This window comes from Brassica napus, chromosome A9 (genome assembly GCF_020379485.1).
Source record: "Brassica napus cultivar Da-Ae chromosome A9, Da-Ae, whole genome shotgun sequence".
In the NCBI taxonomy this organism is placed as follows: domain Eukaryota; kingdom Viridiplantae; phylum Streptophyta; class Magnoliopsida; order Brassicales; family Brassicaceae; genus Brassica; species Brassica napus.
The window spans coordinates 27,515,207-27,536,390 of record NC_063442.1 but is presented as its reverse complement, the minus strand read 5'-3'; the positions used below and the strand labels follow the sequence as shown (position 1 = coordinate 27,536,390).

Sequence of the window (21,184 nt, the reverse complement as noted above, 5' to 3'; positions counted from 1 at the left end):
TGCATTATTGGTTTTAAAAATAAAATTAAGAAATAAAACGTACAATGTGAATCTAATGTATTTGCTTATTATCGACTAGTTGTCTGTCTCATGCGTTTTCTCAAGTCTTATCCACTATAAGTCTACGAATATACCTAATCTAGTTTAGTTACTAATTTAATATACGTCAAACAAGAATGATTATAAAACTGATATAATTGCAACTTGCACCAACTGGTCACTTAAGATCGCAAAATATGACTATGTGGATATGCACATACTTACGTACAAACTTATATATTTATGCAATACAAGAAACGTCCATTGGGACGACTACCGTGATAGTTTTTCTGGCTTGAAGTCTTCTACTCCTTCTGTTACAATATTTTAGAAGATATTTGTTGTTTCAAAATAGATGATGTTATAATATTTTATATTATATTTAATTTTATTGAAAATTGTATAACCAATTAAATTTTGATGTGATTTTTATAATTGGTTGAATGATTTTTTAATTCTATTTTAAAAGTAATTTTTTAGAAAATTTTAAATTTTTTAATCTTTGTGCATCAAAGTAATACATCATGTATTGTGAAACAGAAGGAGTAGTATATATAGTATGACATTAACTAAAACAATACTATGTCTATAATATCCACGGAAAAATAAAAATGGCACAGATTTGGTTTACAAATTATAACCGATATATAACTAAAAGTCTAAAATACACATTTCAGATATACGTTTACATCATATATATATATAATTAATGTATATATTTGTATACTTTTTCCAGGTATTTATCTCTTTAAGTGGAGTAATGCATTAATATTTAGGAAGACCGTGTGGTACCACTCCACTCATGGCCGGAAAACAGCAGTACACTACCCTTATCTCATTTAACTCCAATAAATAATTGAACATTATAAAACTAGTTAAAATATCAATTTAATTTCCCAACGAAAATACCATTTTTTTTTTGAGAAAAAATATACCATTTCGAATTGATATGAATGCAAATTCCCGAAGCTTCAAAAATATAAATGATTATTTCCTTCTACTTCTTCTTTCAAAATTCCCAAATTATTAATGTACAGAACAGAATTATCGAATACCTACCTAAAAAATATTAAAAATATTGATTATTAATTGCCAATTGGTAAAACAGCTGCATAAATCGAGAAACTATTTGATTATTGCAGAGCGTTTACTAATTTACCTTTCTTAGGGCATCTCCAATGTAACTCTATTTTTTCCTCTATAATTTACACAAAAATAGAGTAATTCTATTATAGTGTAACTTTTGCTCCAATGGTGTAACTCTATAATAGAGTTACTCTATTATAGAGTGAAATATAGAGGAATGTCATATTTTACTCTATATTTGGAGTGAAAAAGTAACATTCCTCTATATTTCACTCTATAATAGAGTAACTCTATAATAGAGTAACATCATTGGAGCAAAAGTTACACTATAATAGAGTTACTCTATTTTTGTGTAAATTATAGAGGAAAAAATAGAGTGCCATTGGAGATGGTCTTAATCCACAATTAATCTTAGATCAAATCATGCAACATTTTCAGTCCTTTCCGGACCAAAGTGAGATCTATCTCTTATCTCTCTCTGTCTTTGTTCTCACTACAAGACAAAACAATCACGAGAACACCTCTTTCCCTTCTCCAAAATCTAATCCTTCCATGGAGTCTCCTCACTTCTCCTCCTCAGATCTCTCCTAAATTACACAAAGCCATGTCTTACCTTCTCCGCCCCGATCCCGTCTCCCGGATCCACCCGGAGCCTCAACCTTCAGACGACACCGACCACTTCGACCATCTCCCCGACTCTCTCCTCCTCCTCATCTTCGATAAAGTCGCCGACGTCAAAGATCTCGGCCGCTGCTGCATCGTCTCCCGCAGATTCCACTCCCTCGTCCCTTTCGTCGAGAACGTCCTCGTCCGCGTCGACTGCGTCATCTCCGACGACGACTCCTCCGCCTCCGGCGACGACGATCGTCGCTTCTCGCTAAACACCGCGTCGATCTCCGACGCCTCCGCCGGCGGCTCCTTCTCCGCCTTGTTCCGCCTCGTCTTCGCTCCGATCTTCAAGCCGTTTCAAGCGCTGGGGCAGTTCCTAGGGCCGAGACGATCGTCTTCGTCTCTCGAGGATGAGGTTGATCAGAGCGGCGTCACGCACCACTCGCCGACGCAGGTTCTGAAAAACTTCGCGGAGATTCGGTTTCTGAGGATCGAACTGCCGACGGGGGAGCTGGGGATCGAAGACGGTATCTTGCTCAAGTGGAGAGCTGACTTCGGATCCACGCTTGATAACTGCATGATCCTCGGCGCGTCTTCCGTGACTCGGTCCACTTCAGATCTCGAGAGTCCTCTCCTTGATGACGACAATGGTAACATACCTGAGTCGTTCTACACTAACGGAGGACTTAAGCTTCGTGTTGTCTGGACGATCAGCTCTTTAATCGCCGCCTCCGCTCGCCATTACCTTCTCCAACCGATCATAACCGAGCACAAGACGTTGGATCGTCTTGTTCTGTCTGATGCCGACGGGCAAGGTGTCCTGTCTATGAACAGAGAACAGCTTGAGGAGCTTAGGGTTACTCCTTTGTCGGCTTCTTCAGCTTCGAAGAGGACGCTTGTTCCGGCGTTGAACATGAGGCTGTGGTATGCGCCGCAGTTGGATTTACCTGATGGTACGGTTCTGAAAGGTGCGACATTGGTGGCTATTAGGCCGAGCGAGTCGAAGAAGGAAGTGTGTGATGCTTCTTGGTTGGCTGATGCATTTGAGGAACCGTTTGGGACCGCCGCGAGGATGTTGATCAAGAGGAGGACTTATTGTCTGGAGATGAACTCGTTTTGATTTGGGCACCACGACGGTTTCAGGTAGAACACATTGTGGTATTAGCAATAAACTGAATACAAATAGATTTGATTTATCATCTATGATGCAAGAACTAGTCTTAGGTTATATCTTTTGTCTATTCTCATGTTTTTGAATTGTTTTCATTTCGGTCATCATGTTACCTGCAAGAACTTTGTTTCTCTTATCATATAAACTTTGTCCTAACCTATTTCACCGAAAATGTTGTTCATGTGTTGTCAAATTAAGAAAAAAACTTGTATTGAGTTATTGCACATGGGGAAGGTGTTAACGTTGTTTATCAATGACGTTTTCCAGATAGAGAGAGCAAGCAAATCCACATGTATTGGAGTGTGAAGGAAAGAAAAGAGAAGAAACAGAAAGATCACAAATGTACTAAATTGCAACAACTCTCTGGCTTCTGATGCAAAGGAGTTTCCAATCGAATGAATCTACAAGGGTTGCAGGAGGATTAAGGAGTTTCTTGTGAAACTGAAGTACGCAAATTGTACATATACCGCTTGTAAAAGAAGAATGTGAATGAGCAAGAACATGTGTTTTGTGGTCTGTGTTTAAAGGCTTTAAAATGACATGTTAGGATGGGAAGGAATTATGTTACATAAGAGTTTGTAATAAATTATTTTCAGCTTTATTACGAATGCCTCGATGTTTTTTTTTTTGCTTCTTATATCTCTGTGTTTGATCTATGCACTCGTTTGACTTTGTGGTTTGCATGAACCGAATCAATCATCTCTAAACTGAACAAGAACACTCTTGTCTTCGGAAAATGTAACCTAGAAGCTCCTTACCATGTAGTCAACAGACTGAGGATGACTAGACAAACCTTGGACCTTGGTCCCAGTTTTAGGCAAATTACATGACAAAAAAATGAAAACACAGAAAGATGCATAATTAATAAAACAAACATTTTCGTTGCATTAACACATTTTCTCATCAAACAACACCACATTCCTCGCAGTGTGAACAGGTTACACATCCACTCAGGTTTATGATTGCGATGGAAGATCAAAAGATAAAGGTTCGGCCTGCACATACATCGTCTTTCGTCGATTCCTTCCCCTGCATTTTTAGTTTCAAGAACATTTCACAGATCAGCTTTACATCTTGATGAAGGTATATATAATTACCAATCAAGATGTTAAAAACACAATATGAATCTTAAACAACTGAAGTCTGCAATTAATGTATAAGCATTGGAGTGTAAACATTATATTCAGCCTTCACAGAAAATAGTCTATGGAACTCGTTTGTTCAGAGCATCATCATCTATGTAAAACTCATTTATTCAGCATGACAATTCCTTATTGCTAATGAAAATCCAACCTTGGTCAGTCTGTAATCTGTACTATACTGATGAAAGTCTTATTTTATTGTGTACATAAAGCAGCTTCTTTAGTTCAGTGCTCATAATCTCAAACCAAAAAGTAAGCAAATTTAAGAAGAGATTAATAAACTGAGCTCTATTAGTTTGCTAATATGTTCATGTTGGCTAAGGCTAAATACCAATTCAGAATTCAGCTTAAGGAAAGGAAACTCAATAATTCAAAGTTAAAATGTGTTTTATGTAATGTATAAATGTACTGTAAAGAGATCTAAAACGTGAGTGTGATGGCTCCGAAGTAAAAGGGGAGAGATCATGGGACAGCAATGAAGAGATGGGTTAGATTCCGACACACAGCATGTGGTGCCATTTCAGGAGGCCAGAGTTAAAAAAAAAAAATTAAAACAATTTTTACAGTAAGCAATTTACCAGGCACGAACTTCCCATCTTTTGTCTAGAATTAAATATTTATAAAGGACAAAAGCTTCTTTGATTCTTTCACTAACAAAGTCTCTATCAAAAGAAATTTGATTCTTCCATACCAAATATTAAATGTCAACTAACTACTTTTTATCCAAAACAGTTCAACTCACTTACATTTTTCCAACCTAAAATATTTTTCTTTAAAAGATTCCTAAACACATATCTTATCAACTCAACCAAGACCATGAGTTCAAAATAATTCTTTGTGCATGATATGAATGAAATAAATACATAAAAAACAACAATCAGTAAAATAGGATTCAATTTGATTAAATTAGTTGTCACAATACGTGGTGAAGCAAAGAAAGTACAACAAGGTGGAACAAAAGTGATGCTGAGGAAGAAGGGAACCCAACATAGAACACATGAGGAGACAACACATAGGATGAAGCCCTCTTTTCAAATTCATCCACATGCCATCAAATAACAATCTTAAAAAGTCATTACTTCGAGACACAAAAAAGGTTATGAAAATATGAAACCTTTTAAGAAAAAAAAATGTAAAGATAAGACTCAATGCCACCCACGCCCCAATAACCCATCTTTCTTTTATGAAATCAAGAAACCGAAATGTATGACAAGGCAAACAACATGGTACTATTACTAATTAAATCAATAATTATCTAAAATATAATGGATTAGAAGTACTAACCAAGATGGAATGAATGAAACTTTTCTTTACTATCTCCCATCCTTTCCTTTATCGTCGGAGCTCCGGTTTCCTTCACCGTAATAGAGATATAACCGGCCGTCAAAAGTTGCTGGAAGCTGGTGGTTATGGTGGTCAAGAGGAGGAGGTGTAGCCATGAAAGAGATAGGTCTTTGATTAACGTTGTTGTTGTTGAGAAAGTGAGAGTGTGAATTGGACTGAAGGGTCCCCCTACTAGTGTAGCAGCCTCCATTAACGGCGGCTGCTGCGGGAGAATCAGAAGAAGAGATTCCAAAGTTGTAATCCGGAACAAACGATAAATGATGGTTCAACGACGTCTCTTGACGATGATTGTTGGTGTTGTAATGATGTAGAGAAGAGGAAGAGGAGTTTGGTATGAGCTGAACCGGGTTGAAACAATCAGAAGAAGAACCACCGATCCAATTCCGGTTCGGTTCGTCAAAACCGCCGGTGAGAAGCTGAGTGAAGGAGCTTTGAGCATTTTGCAAGTCTTTGTCTTTGTCCTTGGCTGTTCTCTCTCTAGCTCTCTCTCTCGCCTTACCACGACTCTCTGTCCTCGACAAAGACAGCAACGAGCTCTCAGATGTGCCACTGCTACAAGCCGATTTAGACAGCGAGAGCGCCTGGTCGAAACTTGTGTTGATCGGAGGCAACTCGGAGATGGAGTCGGCAGCCGCGTTGATGAGCCATTCAACGGCTTTGCTGGGCTGGTCGAAGCCAAGACGGTCTTGGAGATCGTAGAACTGGATTGCCGTTGCGACGGAGAGACGTATCCTCCGGTCTCTAAGCCCTTTTGAGGTCAAGACTTTGCTGTGTCGGTCTTTGCCACCGGATGCTCGAGAAACCCTAATGATTCGTGAAGATGGGTTGTTCCAGTCTCTCATTCCGTTTTTGTCGTTGTCTGAGGAGATTCTCTGAAGCTTTCTGCTTGTTTGTTGTTGTTCGTCAATGTCGTCGTCGACCTCCATTGAAACGCTACTCTCATGCTTTGAAGGTTTAGCTCAAAGCTCAAAGGATCCACCGGAGAAGAAGATATAGTCGCCGGTGAGAGACAATGGACTCCAGCTAAAGCCCTAGTTAAGCTATTCACCACTCTCTTTCTTACTTTTGTGTCTGAAGCGAAACAGTTGTAGAGCTATGATGATAGACCAAAAAAAAGCCTGAGTATGTTGCAGTGATGACTTTGCTGGATCTGTAAAAAAGATAAGAGGAAGAAGATAATTAAAGTCACTGCTACTGAAAATACTGAGAATATATATTTTTTATAGATAAAAATTCAGAAAATTTAATTTAATACATGTAGATCTGAAAGTCTATCTGTTAATATCCATGTTCATAGCTTCATATAGCTCAAGAGCCTTTTCAGAAACCCTAGATTTATTAGTGTTGTTTTAAAAAAAAACAAAACAAAAAGGAACCTATACCTACAGGGAGACTGAGCTTTGGTCCAATAGTCTTAGCAGAATAATAAATACTCAGAAGAACAAGAAGAGATTTGTTTTAGCTGAAGAAGAAGAACAAAGACTAATTATTTTTGTTCTTGAAGCTACAAGCTTTGCCCTAATAATGAAAGTTGCAAAACAATCACAAACATATTAACATTAAATAAAGCATAGATTTAATTTTAAATAAATGTCCAATAAACCCCCAAAAAAAAACGAGTTTGCCTCAAAAATCACCAACAAAAGAAACTCACTTGGATAACAGGTGTCAACTGTCGAAGCTCAGTGTAGAACAACAATGGCGGCGAGGATGAAAAAATGAATTCTCTTCAGATTATTTTTGGTCACGAGCTTTATTCTCTCTCTCTCTCTCTTTGATAATATTCTCAGGCTAAGATCTCATCATTTTAAGCGTTGAGTGTTGAGAAAATCCACAGATCTGAACATTATCAATTCAAAAACGGGTCATATAATATATAACATCAAATATTTGTTTCAGGGGTGTTTGAGGTAATGGTTTAAGATGTTTTTTTCCAGGAAAATCAGCCAAGAAAGTGAAAGAAAAATAGCGAGAAATGGGAATTGGAGGGAGACGCTAAAGAGAGAGAAAGTATTATTACCTGTTAGAGAAAAAATATCCACAGTAGCATTCGGACAAGGGAAGACAAGTGCACCGTTCAGAGTATTTAGTACTTTTCTTATGCTGTGTTTCTCCTTTTTACCCTTCTTTGTTTCTCATTTTTACAAATCTCTCACTCATTGTTTACACATACAATCGGAATATGAACTATGTATACTGAAATGGTATAGGGTCGTTATAAAATCTGATTAGACAATAGCTAGGAATAAGCATATGGGTATATTATATTCTATTTGTTTGTGTATCTGTAGATGAAAGAAAAATAAGGAAATGTAAATGCATCTCATAATCTGTTAAGCCTAACAAGTAAAACGTTCATAAAAAGTCTAAAAAGGGTAGTTAATTACACTATATATATTTGTTACACGTAGTTAACACTAGTGAATATTTATCCACTTGGAACAAAGATTTTTATGTCCATCACATGTTTTTGAGTTTTGTGTGCAAGCCAAAACCAACATGTTCTAGCATACAATTTCAGTTCGATTCACTTAACCATGGGATAAACATAAATAATTAAAAAGCTACTAAACATTTTTTAATTAAGTCTCTTGCGCTCATATGAAGATGTGAAAACGCAGGTCAATAACATTATATGTCTTTGTCAGCTCCTAACAATCAATATGAAAAGTTACCGATAATACACGGTGCTCAAACACACCAGTTCATATACACCAGCGCTTTCAGTTATAAATGCATAGGAGAAAGACTACTTCAATTCGTCTTTGAATTTTGGCTACATGAGGTACATTGATGCATATATGATATATCTAGTGAATTTATACACTAAAGTTTATTCGTTCACTACTATTGGTGGCTCTAATTAATCGGATAAATGTTGTTCTTTAATAAAAATTCATTTATCATTTCATTTTCATTTTGTGTATGAGCTTAAGTTAAAGCATCAATAAATAGTTACATCTCACACAAGTAGGAAGTTAGACCATCTCCAATGGTGCACTATAATTTTCTCTATATTTCATTTTAAAATAGAGTGACTCTATTATAGAGTTAGATTTGCTCAAATGGTTCACTCTATAATAGAGTTACTCTATAATATAGTGAAATATAGAGTATTTTTGTTTTTTTACTCTATATTTGGAGTAAGAAAATAAGATTATTTTATATTTCACTCTATTATAGAGTAAATCTATTATAGAGTGAACCATTGGAGCAAATTCAACTCTATAATAGAGTTACTTTATTTTAGTGTAAATTATAGGGGAAAAAATAGAGTCCCTTGGAGATGCTCTTACAAACCTGCTCTGCATTAACTAATCAAATACATTCCCATTTAGGGAAATGTTACGTTCTTATATATATAGTCACATGTCTTTAATGATGTGGATAAACTATAACTGTATAAATATTTGTGTGACTTCCATTATAAAAATGGGTTATAAGAAAACCAATGCAAAAAGAAGGTGATATTTGGGTTTCGGTGTGGTTAACAGAGCTAACGACGGGCTCGAGATTGTGATGCACGTGTCGCTGTCCAAAGGCATTTATTGATGCACATTCAGAACTTCACATCGAATTTCACCTTTTTGTTGCCAAAATACATGTTTTACTCTAATGTATCTCCATATGTCAACGTATTTTCGAATGTATATTATATAAACTTAATTGGTTTGTTTTTCCAAGTTAAGAATATGAAATAAATAATGCCTAAATGGTTCTAAAACCTCAATAGCAGTTTACTTGTCCGTATTTGAATTTGTTTTGTTATTCTAATGCAAAGAGAGCAAAAGACCAATCGGAATTACTCAAGATTCAGGTACAACTTTGTTATCTCCATTTACACTTGTACTTGTCTCTTTGTCAGCTTCATGCTCAACAGCTAATAGCTCAAGATTTTATTTAAATGATTATTTTCAATAACTTGGAACGTACCATCCATGACCATAAGGATTCTTAACCGTTGACAATAAACAAACGAGACAATGTGTGTGTTTTATTGTGTGTCCATATACATATATGTATCCATATATAATGAACATTATGTTCCTCTAAGTAGGCATGGGACTTATTATTTGGGGATCCTATCAGAGATCCGCTCCAGACCCCTCCGAAAATAGAATATCCGGGTCAGATAGTAAAATTTTGGATCCATCAAAACCGAATCCAGATCCGAATATCTTAATTTTAGATCCGGACACTCGGATTCAGACTCGTATTTTTAAAATATATTAATTTTTTTTTAATATTTATATTTGATATATTAATATTTATACATAAATTAGTCTTATAGTATTTTAATTTTTATAATATTATATATATATATATATAAATTTTGTATAAATATTTAGTTTATGTATTACTTTTATAATTTTAGTCTTTTACAATTATTTTTATTATTTTTACGTATCCAGATTTGAATACCCGCATATAATATAATATCTAGACATATATCCAAAATCCAGATATCCTGAAACCACGAATCTGGATATGAATATTAAATCCACGAATCCAGATCAGGATACCCTAAATTTTTCGGATATTGAATCCATCCCAGATCTGCGTCTAAGGATACTCCTATAATACCCTCACAAGTAGTGAAGTTGAATAGTGTATTAAACGCCACACTGCTGAGCAAGTAAAGCGAAATTAAAATCATGAAGATACCAAAATTCACAGCTTGTATATGTTATGACATAAGTTGTGTTTTTTTTTTGTTCTGAAAATTAGAATAGCATTCCTCAACTTATCAATGATAATTTGAAGGAATAGAAAAACACAACTTATGCCATAACATATGTCAGAGAGGCACAGACCACATATTTAGAGAGAGAGAGAGTAGTATCTCAGACTATATGTTGACCTGACCCAATATTGGATCCATCTTCCCCACAAGTAGAACCTTTTTTTTCTTTCTTGGAGCCACAAATTTGTTCAAGAAACCCCTATCCTCTTATCTCCTTCGTTACATATAATATCAATATATGTTCACATTTTATAGTATCCAAATTTGTGTGTCGAGCACTTAGTTGCCCTAGCCAATGAAGAGTAACCCTGACAAAAGAGAATGGAAAGAATCGAAAACGAATACTTTAAAAGGCCATGTATCAAAACAGGCCCACTACAGAAAAAGAACCCTAGGGACTAATACATAAACTCCATTAGCACCACAGCTACTCCTCCTCGCCTCCGTCGCTCATCATCCTCTAAGTCTCCTTGTAACTCAGGTTTGCTCATCTCTTTCCTCTTCAGTTACATAATTAACTCTTACGTCTCCTGTTAGGTTTGTTTCGATCTGAAAGTATACATGTCTTTGTAATAACATCTTCCAAACATAACACTAGATCAATGAGCGTTGTTCGGTCTCTTTCTTTATACTAGTTGTTGTCTTAGTGAATCGTGGATCATGTTATTGTATCAATATAAAGTTACGTTTTTTTTTAATTGCTGAATCTTTGTGGGTTTTAAGTAATTGAGCTGTTGTGATCTGCTTTGTATCCAGTGAAAAAGGTTCGAGCTTTAGAGAATAATGGCTGCCTTCCCCAACCTTAACTCTGACGCTGGATTGAAGAAGCTCGATGAGCATCTTCTCACTCGCAGTTACATCACTGGGTACGTTGTGAACATATCTAATGATAAGATTAGATCGTAAAGTCTACCTTTTTTACGAACTATAAGAGTAACAATTAGTTTCCTTTGTGTTAACAGGTACCAGGCTTCCAAGGATGATATCACTGTCTTTACTGCTCTTGCTAAGCCACCAACCTCCCAGTATGTGAACGCTTCTCGTTGGTACAACCACATCGATGCCCTCTTGAGGATCTCGTAAGTTCCATCCTTGTTTCCCATTTGTGTTTTACATTTCTTGTCTGGACTTGTCTTCATGTTTGTGTCGCTATGTATAGTGGTGTTTCTGCTGAGGGAAGCGGTGTCATTGTTGAGGGATCAGCCCCAGTCGCAGAAGAGGCTGTTGCTACTCCTCCTGCAGCTGATTCTAAGGTACTGGAGACTGTTTCTGTTCTGCTTCATAACGTCTCTTGTGTTTTGTAAATCAGTGAGTCTGATGGGAATTTGTAACTGTAGGATGCTGCTGATGAAGAGGATGATGATGATGTTGACCTTTTTGGTGAGGAGACCGAGGAGGAGAAGAAGGCTGCTGAGGAGAGAGCTGCTTCCGTGAAGGCATCCACAAAGAAGAAGGAATGTAAGTTTTGGTTTTGTCACTACACTTGTGATTTAGTTACATAAGATGGTATGTCTTGTATTCTAATATTTTTCTGTTTTTTTTTTTCTTCATTAGCTGGAAAGTCATCTGTGTTGATTGATATCAAGCCATGGGATGATGAGACTGACATGAAGAAGCTAGAGGAAGCTGTGAGATCTATCCAGATGGAAGGATTATTCTGGGGTGCATCCAAGCTTGTTCCAGTTGGTTACGGTATCAAGAAGTTGCAGATCATGTGCACCATTGTTGACGACCTTGTCTCTGTTGACACCATGATTGAAGAGCAGCTCACCGTCGAGCCAATCAATGAGTTTGTCCAGAGCTGTGACATTGTTGCTTTCAACAAAATCTGTGAGTTTCTTGAATCCTTGCCTCAATTCTTTAAAAGCTACGATTTGTTTAATAAGCTATGTAATTAACTCACTGTTGAATGAATGTTAATGCAGGAGGATGGCTTTGCTTCAAGGAAGCGCTCGTGCAATCTGATTATTGTTTCCAAGTTTCTTGTGCACTCATGTTTTTGATTTGCTATGGTTTGCCGTATCTCCTGTTTAATTTTGATATTTTACGAAGAAGACAATTTTTTGTTATTTGCTTGTAGTTTCTACTTTCCAACAAATGTCATATGAGTTGAGTTTACTAAAAACTAGCTACAATATCTACGCCAGGTAAGAAATATAAATTTAGTTTAGTAATACATCAAAATGGAACATACTACTATCTACACAGCCTCACCAGAGCATCTTTAGAACGACGTAGTAGTGGTTTGAGGAGTAGCTTGAAGGTAAAAGGAAACCTCTGAAGGGTTTTTAAAGTTGGTCATGGTACCTTTTATATCTGTATGAATGATACAATTGTCGGTAAATAAGCTAATTCGTAATCTATTTTACTTTTGTTCCCTATGCATCCACAATAAGACATGAAAACCTTGTTTAATCTAGAAGTATGTAATGTAATAGTTTCAGTTCTTGTGTTATCTATCAGTTAAGAACTGAAAGTAACACAACGCATATCACGCACATCCAAAATCCAAACAAACAACAACAAATAGTGGGAAACAAATAGTTTGAGATCAAACAATTAATCTCTTTAACAACCATTTCTTCTTGTTAAATCAAACGTTATTGTTGTAACAAAAGGAAAAATGCCCACTAATTTAAAAAAAATCCCGAAAAGAACACACAACATTCTTTACCTAACCTCTTAATAAGTTATTTTCCTATTTGTAATTATTTTCTTGTACAAGGATTTCCTTCCCAAGATTTCCTTTTTGCATGCAGGGCCGGTTTAGATAGGGTGGCAAACGGTGTGATCGTTTCGGCCCCAATTCGTTGTCCCTTTATTTCTTAATAGATAAAGACCCGTATTTTTTTAAATAATAAATAAGAGTCCGATTTTTTTTTAAAATACATGTATTTTTATATTAAAAATAAGAAAAGAGGCCCAAATTTTTTTTATTTTTTTATATAAAAATATTTTTTTATAAAAAACGGGTAACGTAGGGTAAAATAACCCAGTTCAGCCCAACCCACAGATAACCCAACCCAGTTTATATCCAACCTGCAGAAATCAAGAAACATTAAGGTTGAAATCCAAACCCAAAAAATAACCCAATAAGGTATAGGTTTACCCTTAGGTACCCAAAATATTATCTTATTTATCCTAAAAATATTATGTAAAATATTAATATCATTAATGTCAGCTTTAATATATAAACAAGATTTCGCAATTTTATAGAAAAACTTGTTTTAGCGCAAAAACTCATTTACGATTTTGGCGGGAAAAATCCGTTTTCAATTTTGACGGGAAAACTCGGTTTTGCGGTTTCGGCAGGAAAATTCGATTTTCCGGTTTTGGCGGGAAAACTCATTTTGTGATTTTGGAAGGAAAACTCGATTCTGCGATTTTGGCGGGAAAACTTGCTTTGCGGTTTTGGCGGGAAAACTCGTCTTTGCGATTTCGGCAGGAAAACTCGGTTTTTCGATTTCGGCGGGAAAACTTGGTTTTTCGGTTTCGGCGGGAAAATTCGGTTTTGCGGTTTTGGCGGGAAAACTCGGTTTTGCGGTTTTGACGAGAAAACTCGGTTTTACGGTTTTGGCGGGAAAACTCGGTTTTGCGGTTTTGGCGAGAAAACTCGGTTTTGCGGTTTTGGCGAGAAAACTCGGTTTTGCGGTCTTTAGTCAAAAACTCGGTTTTGCGGTTTTTAGTCGGAAAACTCGATTTTAAGGTTTTGGCGGAAAACCCGGTTTTGAGGTTTTGGTGGGAAAATTCAGTTTTGCGGTTTTGGCGAGAACACTCGGTTTTGCGGTTTTGACGGGAACACTTGGTTTTATGGTTTTGGTGGAAAAACTCGGTTTTGCGGTTTCGGCGGGAAAACTTGGTTTTGCGGTTTCGGCGGGAAAACTCGGTTTTGCGGTTTCGGCGGAAAAACTCGGTTCTACGGTTTCGGCAGGAAAACTTGATTTTTCGGTATTGGCGGAAAAACTCATATTTTTGTTTCTGTGAGATAATTTATTTTTACGGTTTTGGCGAAAAAATTCATTTTTTGATTTTGACAGAAAACACGTTTTTGCAAATTTTATATAATTTGATTAAAATGGTAAAAATATAATAATATAACTGAAAACCCATGGGTACACCATTACCCTTCTATATTTACCCAACATAAATATGGGTTTCAAAATTAGTACCCATGATCGACCCAATAAATCTTAGACGGGTAAAAACCCAACCCATTATTAGTGGGTTTAGGTAAACTCATAGGTAACTACCCATGTTAACATCCCTACATGACACCATTGAGTCGGCCCTGTTTGCATGTATTAAAACTTTTGTGGTATTTCTAGAGATGAAGAGAAATAACACACAACATTCTTTACCTCGATCGATATTACACCTTGTATCTCAGGTTTGTTGTTGTTCTTCCTCAGTTTATTTCGTTTGATAAATCGCTCTTATTGATTAGGATCCCTAGATCAAGGGGTCTTCTTTCCTTTCCTTCACTTATGTCCTAGTAACTCGTTGTTTCTTTTGCATAGTTCGGGTTTTAGTAGTTGATATGTGTTCAAAAAAAAAAGTAGTTGATATGTTTTGTTCTGCTTTTATATATCAGTGAAAAGATTTGCGCTTCAGAAATAATGGCGGCTATCCCCGAGCTTAACTCTGATGCTGGATTGAAGAAGCTTGACGATTATCTTCTCACTCGCAGTTACCTTACGGGGTAAGTTGTCTGCAAATTTATAATAAGAATATATCATAAATCTCTTAACCCTTTTCGAACAATAAAAGTAACAACTAGTTTCCTTTGTCTACGCTTTACAGGTACAAAGCTTCAAAAGATGATCTCACCATCTTTGTGTGTCTTTCAAATCCCCCATCTTCACAGTATGTGAACTCATCTCGCTGGTACAACCACATTGTTGCCCTCTTGAAGACCTCGTAAGCTCTTATCGTTTGTCTTGTATTGTTTACTAGATGTTCTTGTTCGGATTCTTCTAATAATTTTATTTCCTATAACTTGTGTCTCTCTATTTAGAGTGGTGTCTCTGATGAAAGAATTGGTGTCAGTGTTGAGGGATCATCCCCAATCACAGAAGGGGACGTTGCTACACTCCCTGCAGCTGATTTTAAGGTACTCTATTTATTTTTCTTACAATGTCTTTTTATAGTTTTCACTTGAGAAAGATTGATAGATATGTGCATGATTGTAGGATGATGATAGTAATGAAGAGGATGATGATGTTGACCTTTTCGGAGAGGAGACGGAAGAGGAAAACAAGACAGCTGAAGAGAGAGCAGTTTCTGTCAAGACATCTACAAAGAAGAAGGAATGTAAGTTTGGTGATTTACTTAAGATGGTATGTCTTGGATTCTAATTGATTTATGTTTGTCTTTATCAGCTGGGAAGTCATCAGTTTTAATTGATATCAAGCCTTGGGATGATGAGACTGACATGAAGAAGCTAGAGGAAGCTGTGAGATCCATTCAGACGGAAGGACTATTTTGGGGAGCATCAAAGCTTGTCCCGGTTGGTTATGGAATCAAGAAGTTGCAGATCATGTGCACCATAGTTGACGAACTTGTGTCTGTTGACACCATGATTGAAGAGCAGCTCACCGTCGAACCAATCAATGAGTACGTCCAGAGTTGTGACATTGTTGCCTTCAACACGATTTGAAAGAAGTCTCTGTGTGTTTATGCAGTCTGGTTCTTAGTCTATATTTTGATTTACTATTGCTTTTGCATTATTTTTCATGAAGTTGTATTCCATCTAATCTCAATACAAGTCGAAGTTATTATACTACATATATATATATCCGTAGGAAGAATATAAATTTGTCTTAATGAAAATATCAAAACGGTTTAAGATGTATATATGTCAGCAACATAAAACGCTACATAAACAAACTTATCTCAATGAACAACCATTATTTTTCGTTTTCCTCGGGCACTTGTGTAAATGGTGTGTTGGTGAAGCAACTTTCTTCAAGAAGAAGGGCAACATAACCCTGGATTCCCTTCAAAGATTTGAGATGGGAGAAGAGAGTTAAGTCGACTGGGTGGCTTATTCTTAAGAAAGAGAGGCTGAGAGTATGGAGATCAACTAACTTTTGAAAGTAGGAATCTATGATCTCTGCTCCAAGAATGGTTATTCCCAAGGTGTAAAGACCAAAGCTTATAGAAAGAACTCTTAAGGTTATTTCAAATGAACCAGTGAGGTGATTGTCACTCAAAGCAAGGGGAGAAGAACAGAAGACTATGACTCCAGAGAAGTGATTATAAGAAAGGTTCTGTAAAGATGGGGATACATTACTGGTGAGCTTGTTGGGTTTAGTTGGGTTTCAGCACTGCACCATCTTCCTCCACAAGCCAAACTTGCAATGCGATAAAAATAAATAAACTAAACACTTGAAAATTTTGAATTATATAGTTGGGAACTATTCAGCGAAAGTATCTTCAAAAGGAAAGAAAATCATGATCAAAACTTTCAAAGAAAAAAAAGAGACTGCTTTGTGAAATCTTCTGTCTGGCATTAAGATTCAATATCAGAATCAGAAGAGAGATAATCATCTGCCTTAAGACTCGGAATAGAATCATCATCAGATTCATCATCCAAGGACTCTCGTTTCTTAACAACTACTGCTTCCTCCATGATACTATCCTTAACCGCTAAACCCTCTCCCTCTTGAGTCTCACTCACTACTTCTCGATAAACTTCTTCCGGAGCCATATCATCTCTCTCTGAAACATGTCCTAGAGATTCCTTAGGTGATTCAGGAACCTTCTTACGCACATCAGCTTGTTGAACATTCTCTGATCCAACAATATCTGTATGATCTTGGCCACTCAGAGAATCCACAATGGCTAAATCGTTCCCACGTTTCAATCTTTTAGCCTCTTGGAGAGCTAAAGTCGAGTCAACATTCCTCAGAATCTCGTTGTTAGAGGGAACATCCACGTTTGCCGTCCATTCTTTGAATAGATTATCACCATTATTCAGATTAGGTGTGTTGTGTTTTAGGCTGGCCAGAGAATTGCTTTCCGGGAATTGGTCGCTAACTGATGGGAGACCCTCGAGTGGAAGTGCCCGAGGATGTATAACAACTTCAAGGGACATGAGAGCGTGAGCACAGAATCCAGCAACTTTCATCTCTCCCTCAGACTTACCTGTTCAAAGTCCATACATGCATCAAATATTTACAGTTTCTTAACTTAGTTTTCAACTCATGCCAACAACATTTAGTTTACCTGTTTGGAAAAGCTCAAGCCCTTCAGCTAAGTATGCAGGGCGTGCTCTTGATGGAGAAACGAGGGATGCCAAAAAGGCTCGGAGTGCTGCAACCTGAAACTCAACTAGATCTGCGGCCGACTTATTTGGTTGATAATGGTAGGTTTCAGCATTGGCCCATCTTCCTTCACAAGCATTTCTCGCTGTCATCATTAGAAGCTTATCAACACGGTCTCTCCAGCTATCCGATCTCAATGCACCACCCTGAAACCCGAAAGAAAAGAAGAAACATGGTGATTATGAGTTGGATTCAATAACTACGCCACAAAAGTCTTAACTACTAATAAGTTAAAAGAGCTTACAGTTGTGAGAAAATTTTCTAGGGCCTCCAGAGCTGCTATCTTCAATGAGATAGGGCTACTCGAGTGATTGTGAGGGATTCCCACTTCAAAAGCAGCATTCTCTGCCTCCACTCCTCTATTAGTTGAATGCTTTCTTTTTTTACTGCCAGCCTTGACAACAGCTCTCGGATTTGTGCTGGAAACCACATCAGACCCTTCTACGGTTTTCGTGTCTAGATCCACAGAGGCATTTGAGACAACTTCGTTTGCCAGTTGCATTGCCATTCCTGTTCAGAGAAGTATGTTATAGCAGAAATGATCTTTATTTTCATCACCTCAACCTGAGAATGAAACAAAGGGAAGATCTTGTGCCTTTTACCTAGACCCATGGATTTGAGCAAGGTTTTGGTGATTGTGTATAGCTTTATCCTCAGTTCTGGCAATAAACATTTCTTGAAGTAACTGCTAACAAGTCTCACCACAGATGCAGCATATGGTAAAAGTTGGCTGCAAAATGAATCATCACAAAGGATGTTGTTTAGTTCCTACGGCACAGAACATTGTATATATACAAGTTTTGGCTAAAAGATGTAACAAACCAGATTCGATTGAAATAATAGCTTCAGCTACTAGAGAGAATGTCAAAGAGAGCGGTTTACCTGCGGATACTTTTAATGGTAGCACGCAAGAGTTCCAGAGCCGAAGAATGCAAAGTGGGAAGCTCTGCACAAACCAATTCTTGTTGGATCCCTGTCATGAAAGGTGACATGGCTTTTGGTAGAGAGCCGTTCACCGCCAGCACTCGCTCAACGAGGGATACTAACGAGGCAACTGGAATGTTAAGCTGAAGGTTGAAAGAAAGAATATCAGAATCGTTCAGAAGTAAATAGGCATGATTGAGTTGCATAGTAGCACACATCAATTGAGCAGTAAGGAGTCTTGCTAAGCAGAAATCCAAAATCAAGAAGCATCTTAAATGATCCAACAGAAAAAAAGAAGAAGAAACCGCACTACCTTGCATTTGTAGGAGCTAGTTAGCATCACTGAGCAGCAGTACATAAGTGCAGAAACTCTGGATACAATCAACTGTTCAGAGTTCCACACTGCATCATCCAAACTCCCATTCTGACCTCCAAAGGGCAAAGGAGCGTCTCTTCCAGGAGGAGCCAATCGTTGGATTGCTTTCTTCCCTGTTGTTTCTGCAGTACATGTCACAATGTTCTATCAGGGGAACCATAGCCGCACACATAAAAAAAGAACAAAGAAATTAACAAATTACCTTCTTCTAGACCTTGGAAAAAATTATCTAAATGAACGTTTATAGATATCAACAGCTTCTGCATCATTAAGCACCAGCTGGCCGTTTCTCCTTTATTAGCTTTGGGAAGCAATGCTAGAAAGTGCGCAAGTTTCTATGGTTGAGATAGATAGAAAGAAAGAAGTGGGCATTGTTAATACTTTCACTGCTCTGTTAATGGAAAATAAGGAATGAGAGAATGTATAAAACGATGAAAACCTTTAATAAACTACAACTGGTTTTCGCAGAAAATATTTTAGAGGCAATAGCTTCTTCAACCTGCAAGGAATATCATTCCAAATAAACTCAATAAAACAGCAAGACAATACCAAATCACCGTCTGAGAAGCGAATAGAGCTCACCGTGTCATAACTACTGTGGAAGGCAGCAGGAAACAAGATAACAATTGTACTCAGCAGATTGACAATGCCTTCCTGCATATCCAATACCAATCCAAATAAATTCAAACAGAGTACTCTAGCCATGACATGACCAAAATCAATGTTGCTAAAAAGAGAAACTCAAATGGCCTTCTTGAACATGGCACTTACCCATAGTGCTTCTGAAGAATCTTCTTCCAATAGTTTAATGACTGGCAAGATTACTTTGGCAGCGTGTGAAACTGCATCTTTCTTCGTATTCGAAAATCTAGACAGCCTGATACCATTACATATATAACCTTTCCAGTGTAAATAACTACAGGTTTCTAATCAAATATCAAACAAACAAACAAAAAACATTTCTCACAGACCTTGTAAGGAGATCAGAGATTGAAGTACACGAAGCCACTCGAACAATTCTAGAACTTTCTGGATTCTGCTTGAAAGAAATACAAAAAAAAAACATTAGAAAATTGAACAAAACCTCACAATAGAGCAAGCCATTACACAAACCTTAACATGAGAGAGCAAACTGTTGAACCAAACAGAGTAGGAACTAAAGAAACGATCCGAGCTACATTCTTGACAAGTCACTCCAATCAAAACGATACCCACCCATGATTTATCTGGCTATAGCAACAAACAAACCAATATCGAAATTCGTTTTAAAACACGAAAGTCTCAAACTTTATGTTTCAATTACTGTTTAAAGACAGAGTTTGTACCATGTCTGAAGAAACCAGAGCCAGCAACCTCTCAACCCATTCATCAACGGCTGATTTCGACTTAGCGTGAAGCTTCTGGTCCTCAGATAAGAGCTTGTGGGTGGAGATAGTGGATACAACCTTGGAGAGTGATTGGAAGTCGACGAGAGGCTGCTTCTCGTCGGGGACATAGTCGGACAGAAGGTTTCTGAGAATCTTAGGCTTTAGTCTAATGTCGCACATGTCGTCGAAACGCTCAAACGACGCCATTGAAGATGTGAGGATCTGAGAGAGGGAGGGAGAAAGGGTTTACGGAGGAGATTAGGGTTTTGGAACTGAAGCGCTTTCAGTTTGCCGTCTTGTTTTGAAGACCCTAAACTATTGTCAAATAGCAAGACAGGCACGAATCTTTTAGAAACACACACAAAACCCCTCATTTTAACTGGAAATACAATATAGTGCAGTCCCATAACGTAAACCGTATCGGTTCAACTCCAAACTCTTTCGATAACAACTTTTAGTTGACTTTTTGTCTCCCTCGACCGGATTATGCAATTAGGAACAAAACTTGGGCTCTCCTATGGTAAACTCTCAAATTCACCTCTATTATTAATACCAATCAAATTGCTACGTAAGATTAAGAAAAAATGAAATATTAAAACTATAAAAAGAAAAAAAATAGCTTAAAATAAATAAAAGATGTAACCGCGCGTTAACAAAAAAAAACGTGATCTTTGTTTCATCAATTAGTTTTTGAGAATTCTACTGAAATTTGATAACAAGAAGCTGCTCATGTTATTCTTATTCTCTACTTGCGGCATCCTATGCTGGCGTCGTTGCTTATTTGACATGGGGATCGTTGCTATTCTTCGTGAAGGCTAGACTAGGAAGGAGTTTTGTCTCTTCTATGGTTTAGTCTCCAGTTGGCTCTAGCCATTGCTATCTGTCTCGTTGGAGATTGCTGGTGGAGCTTCTGTAACTGACATATGCTTGTCATCCGTTCAGTTTGTTCTTGGCTCTAGTCAAAGGAAGGAGGTATTGCTCCTTGTTTCATGATGGTTTCTATCGAGGCGTTAATTAGTCGTGTCCTTTGTTGTCCGACTTTGCTTTTTTTTTAGAA

The 21,184-nt window shown here is 37.2% G+C and overlaps 5 protein-coding genes across 7 annotated transcripts; 3 read left to right on the top strand and 2 right to left on the bottom strand.

Annotated features, from left to right (window-relative positions):
- The first annotated feature begins 1,556 nt into the window (after positions 1 to 1,556).
- Positions 1,557 to 3,506, top strand: LOC125578140 (F-box protein At1g30200-like). Its single transcript, XM_048740440.1, has 2 exons — positions 1,557 to 2,877; positions 3,173 to 3,506. Exon 1 carries the CDS (start codon positions 1,730 to 1,732, stop codon positions 2,852 to 2,854), a length of 1,125 nt encoding a protein of 374 aa, XP_048596397.1. The 5' UTR covers positions 1,557 to 1,729; the 3' UTR covers positions 2,855 to 2,877; positions 3,173 to 3,506.
- A 127-nt stretch (positions 3,507 to 3,633) lies between these two features.
- LOC106362442 (transcription factor TCP24) lies at positions 3,634 to 7,574 on the bottom strand. 2 transcript variants are annotated; one of them, XM_013802339.3, is made up of 4 exons: positions 7,412 to 7,574; positions 7,046 to 7,230; positions 5,332 to 6,541; positions 3,634 to 3,934 (listed from the first exon to the last, which is right to left on the bottom strand). In XM_013802339.3, exon 3 carries the CDS (start codon positions 6,315 to 6,317, stop codon positions 5,361 to 5,363), a length of 957 nt encoding a protein of 318 aa, XP_013657793.1. In that variant the 5' UTR covers positions 6,318 to 6,541; positions 7,046 to 7,230; positions 7,412 to 7,574; the 3' UTR covers positions 3,634 to 3,934; positions 5,332 to 5,360. The 2 variants fall into 2 exon arrangements, with proteins under 2 accessions (XP_013657793.1, XP_048596398.1); XM_048740441.1 differs by lacking the exons at positions 7,046 to 7,230; positions 7,412 to 7,574 and adding an exon at positions 6,774 to 6,794.
- A 2,807-nt stretch (positions 7,575 to 10,381) lies between these two features.
- Positions 10,382 to 12,204, top strand: LOC125578141 (elongation factor 1-delta 1). The gene is made up of 7 exons (XM_048740442.1): positions 10,382 to 10,616; positions 10,892 to 11,001; positions 11,098 to 11,214; positions 11,295 to 11,388; positions 11,473 to 11,593; positions 11,690 to 11,965; positions 12,061 to 12,204. Coding segments are annotated over exons 2-7 (693 nt in total). The 5' UTR covers positions 10,382 to 10,616; positions 10,892 to 10,918; the 3' UTR covers positions 12,063 to 12,204.
- Positions 12,205 to 14,450: 2,246 nt separating this feature from the next.
- On the top strand, positions 14,451 to 15,917 carry LOC106360318 (elongation factor 1-delta 1-like). Its single transcript, XM_013799910.3, has 5 exons — positions 14,451 to 14,834; positions 14,936 to 15,052; positions 15,152 to 15,245; positions 15,325 to 15,445; positions 15,514 to 15,917. Exons 1-5 carry the CDS (start codon positions 14,752 to 14,754, stop codon positions 15,789 to 15,791), a joined length of 693 nt encoding a protein of 230 aa, XP_013655364.1. The 5' UTR covers positions 14,451 to 14,751; the 3' UTR covers positions 15,792 to 15,917.
- A 589-nt stretch (positions 15,918 to 16,506) lies between these two features.
- On the bottom strand, positions 16,507 to 20,429 carry LOC106362445 (proline-, glutamic acid- and leucine-rich protein 1-like). Of its 2 annotated transcripts, XM_013802342.3 has the most exons (13): positions 20,086 to 20,426; positions 19,874 to 19,990; positions 19,732 to 19,796; positions 19,532 to 19,637; positions 19,343 to 19,414; positions 19,200 to 19,259; positions 18,963 to 19,095; positions 18,698 to 18,882; positions 18,343 to 18,527; positions 18,063 to 18,190; positions 17,705 to 17,970; positions 17,363 to 17,606; positions 16,507 to 17,281 (listed from the first exon to the last, which is right to left on the bottom strand). In XM_013802342.3, exons 1-13 carry the CDS (start codon positions 20,332 to 20,334, stop codon positions 16,647 to 16,649), a joined length of 2,445 nt encoding a protein of 814 aa, XP_013657796.2. In that variant the 5' UTR covers positions 20,335 to 20,426; the 3' UTR covers positions 16,507 to 16,646. The 2 variants fall into 2 exon arrangements, with proteins under 2 accessions (XP_013657796.2, XP_048596396.1); XM_048740439.1 differs by lacking the exon at positions 19,874 to 19,990 and having other exon boundaries at positions 20,086 to 20,429.
- Between the last annotated feature and the right edge of the window lie 755 nt (positions 20,430 to 21,184).

Excerpts from the sequence above, each read along its gene's own strand:
- LOC125578140 (XM_048740440.1), top strand. The coding sequence starts at position 1,730 with ATGTCTTACCTTCTCCGCCCCGATCCCGTCTCCCGGATCCACCCGGAG.
- LOC106362442 (XM_013802339.3), bottom strand. The coding sequence starts at position 6,317 with ATGGAGGTCGACGACGACATTGACGAACAACAACAAACAAGCAGAAAG.
- LOC125578141 (XM_048740442.1), top strand. The coding sequence starts at position 10,919 with ATGGCTGCCTTCCCCAACCTTAACTCTGACGCTGGATTGAAGAAGCTC. Across the intron at positions 11,002-11,097 it reads ACTCGCAGTTACATCACTGG|GTACCAGGCTTCCAAGGATG; the intron begins GTACGTTGTGAA and ends TTGTGTTAACAG. Across the intron at positions 11,389-11,472 it reads CTCCTGCAGCTGATTCTAAG|GATGCTGCTGATGAAGAGGA; the intron begins GTACTGGAGACT and ends TTGTAACTGTAG.
- LOC106360318 (XM_013799910.3), top strand. The coding sequence starts at position 14,752 with ATGGCGGCTATCCCCGAGCTTAACTCTGATGCTGGATTGAAGAAGCTT. Across the intron at positions 14,835-14,935 it reads ACTCGCAGTTACCTTACGGG|GTACAAAGCTTCAAAAGATG; the intron begins GTAAGTTGTCTG and ends TACGCTTTACAG. Across the intron at positions 15,446-15,513 it reads ATCTACAAAGAAGAAGGAAT|CTGGGAAGTCATCAGTTTTA; the intron begins GTAAGTTTGGTG and ends TGTCTTTATCAG.
- LOC106362445 (XM_013802342.3), bottom strand. The coding sequence starts at position 20,334 with ATGGCGTCGTTTGAGCGTTTCGACGACATGTGCGACATTAGACTAAAG. Across the intron at positions 19,260-19,342 it reads TCCACAGTAGTTATGACACG|GTTGAAGAAGCTATTGCCTC; the intron begins GTGAGCTCTATT and ends TATTCCTTGCAG. Across the intron at positions 18,883-18,962 it reads TTTCCAAGGTCTAGAAGAAG|AAACAACAGGGAAGAAAGCA; the intron begins GTAATTTGTTAA and ends CATGTACTGCAG.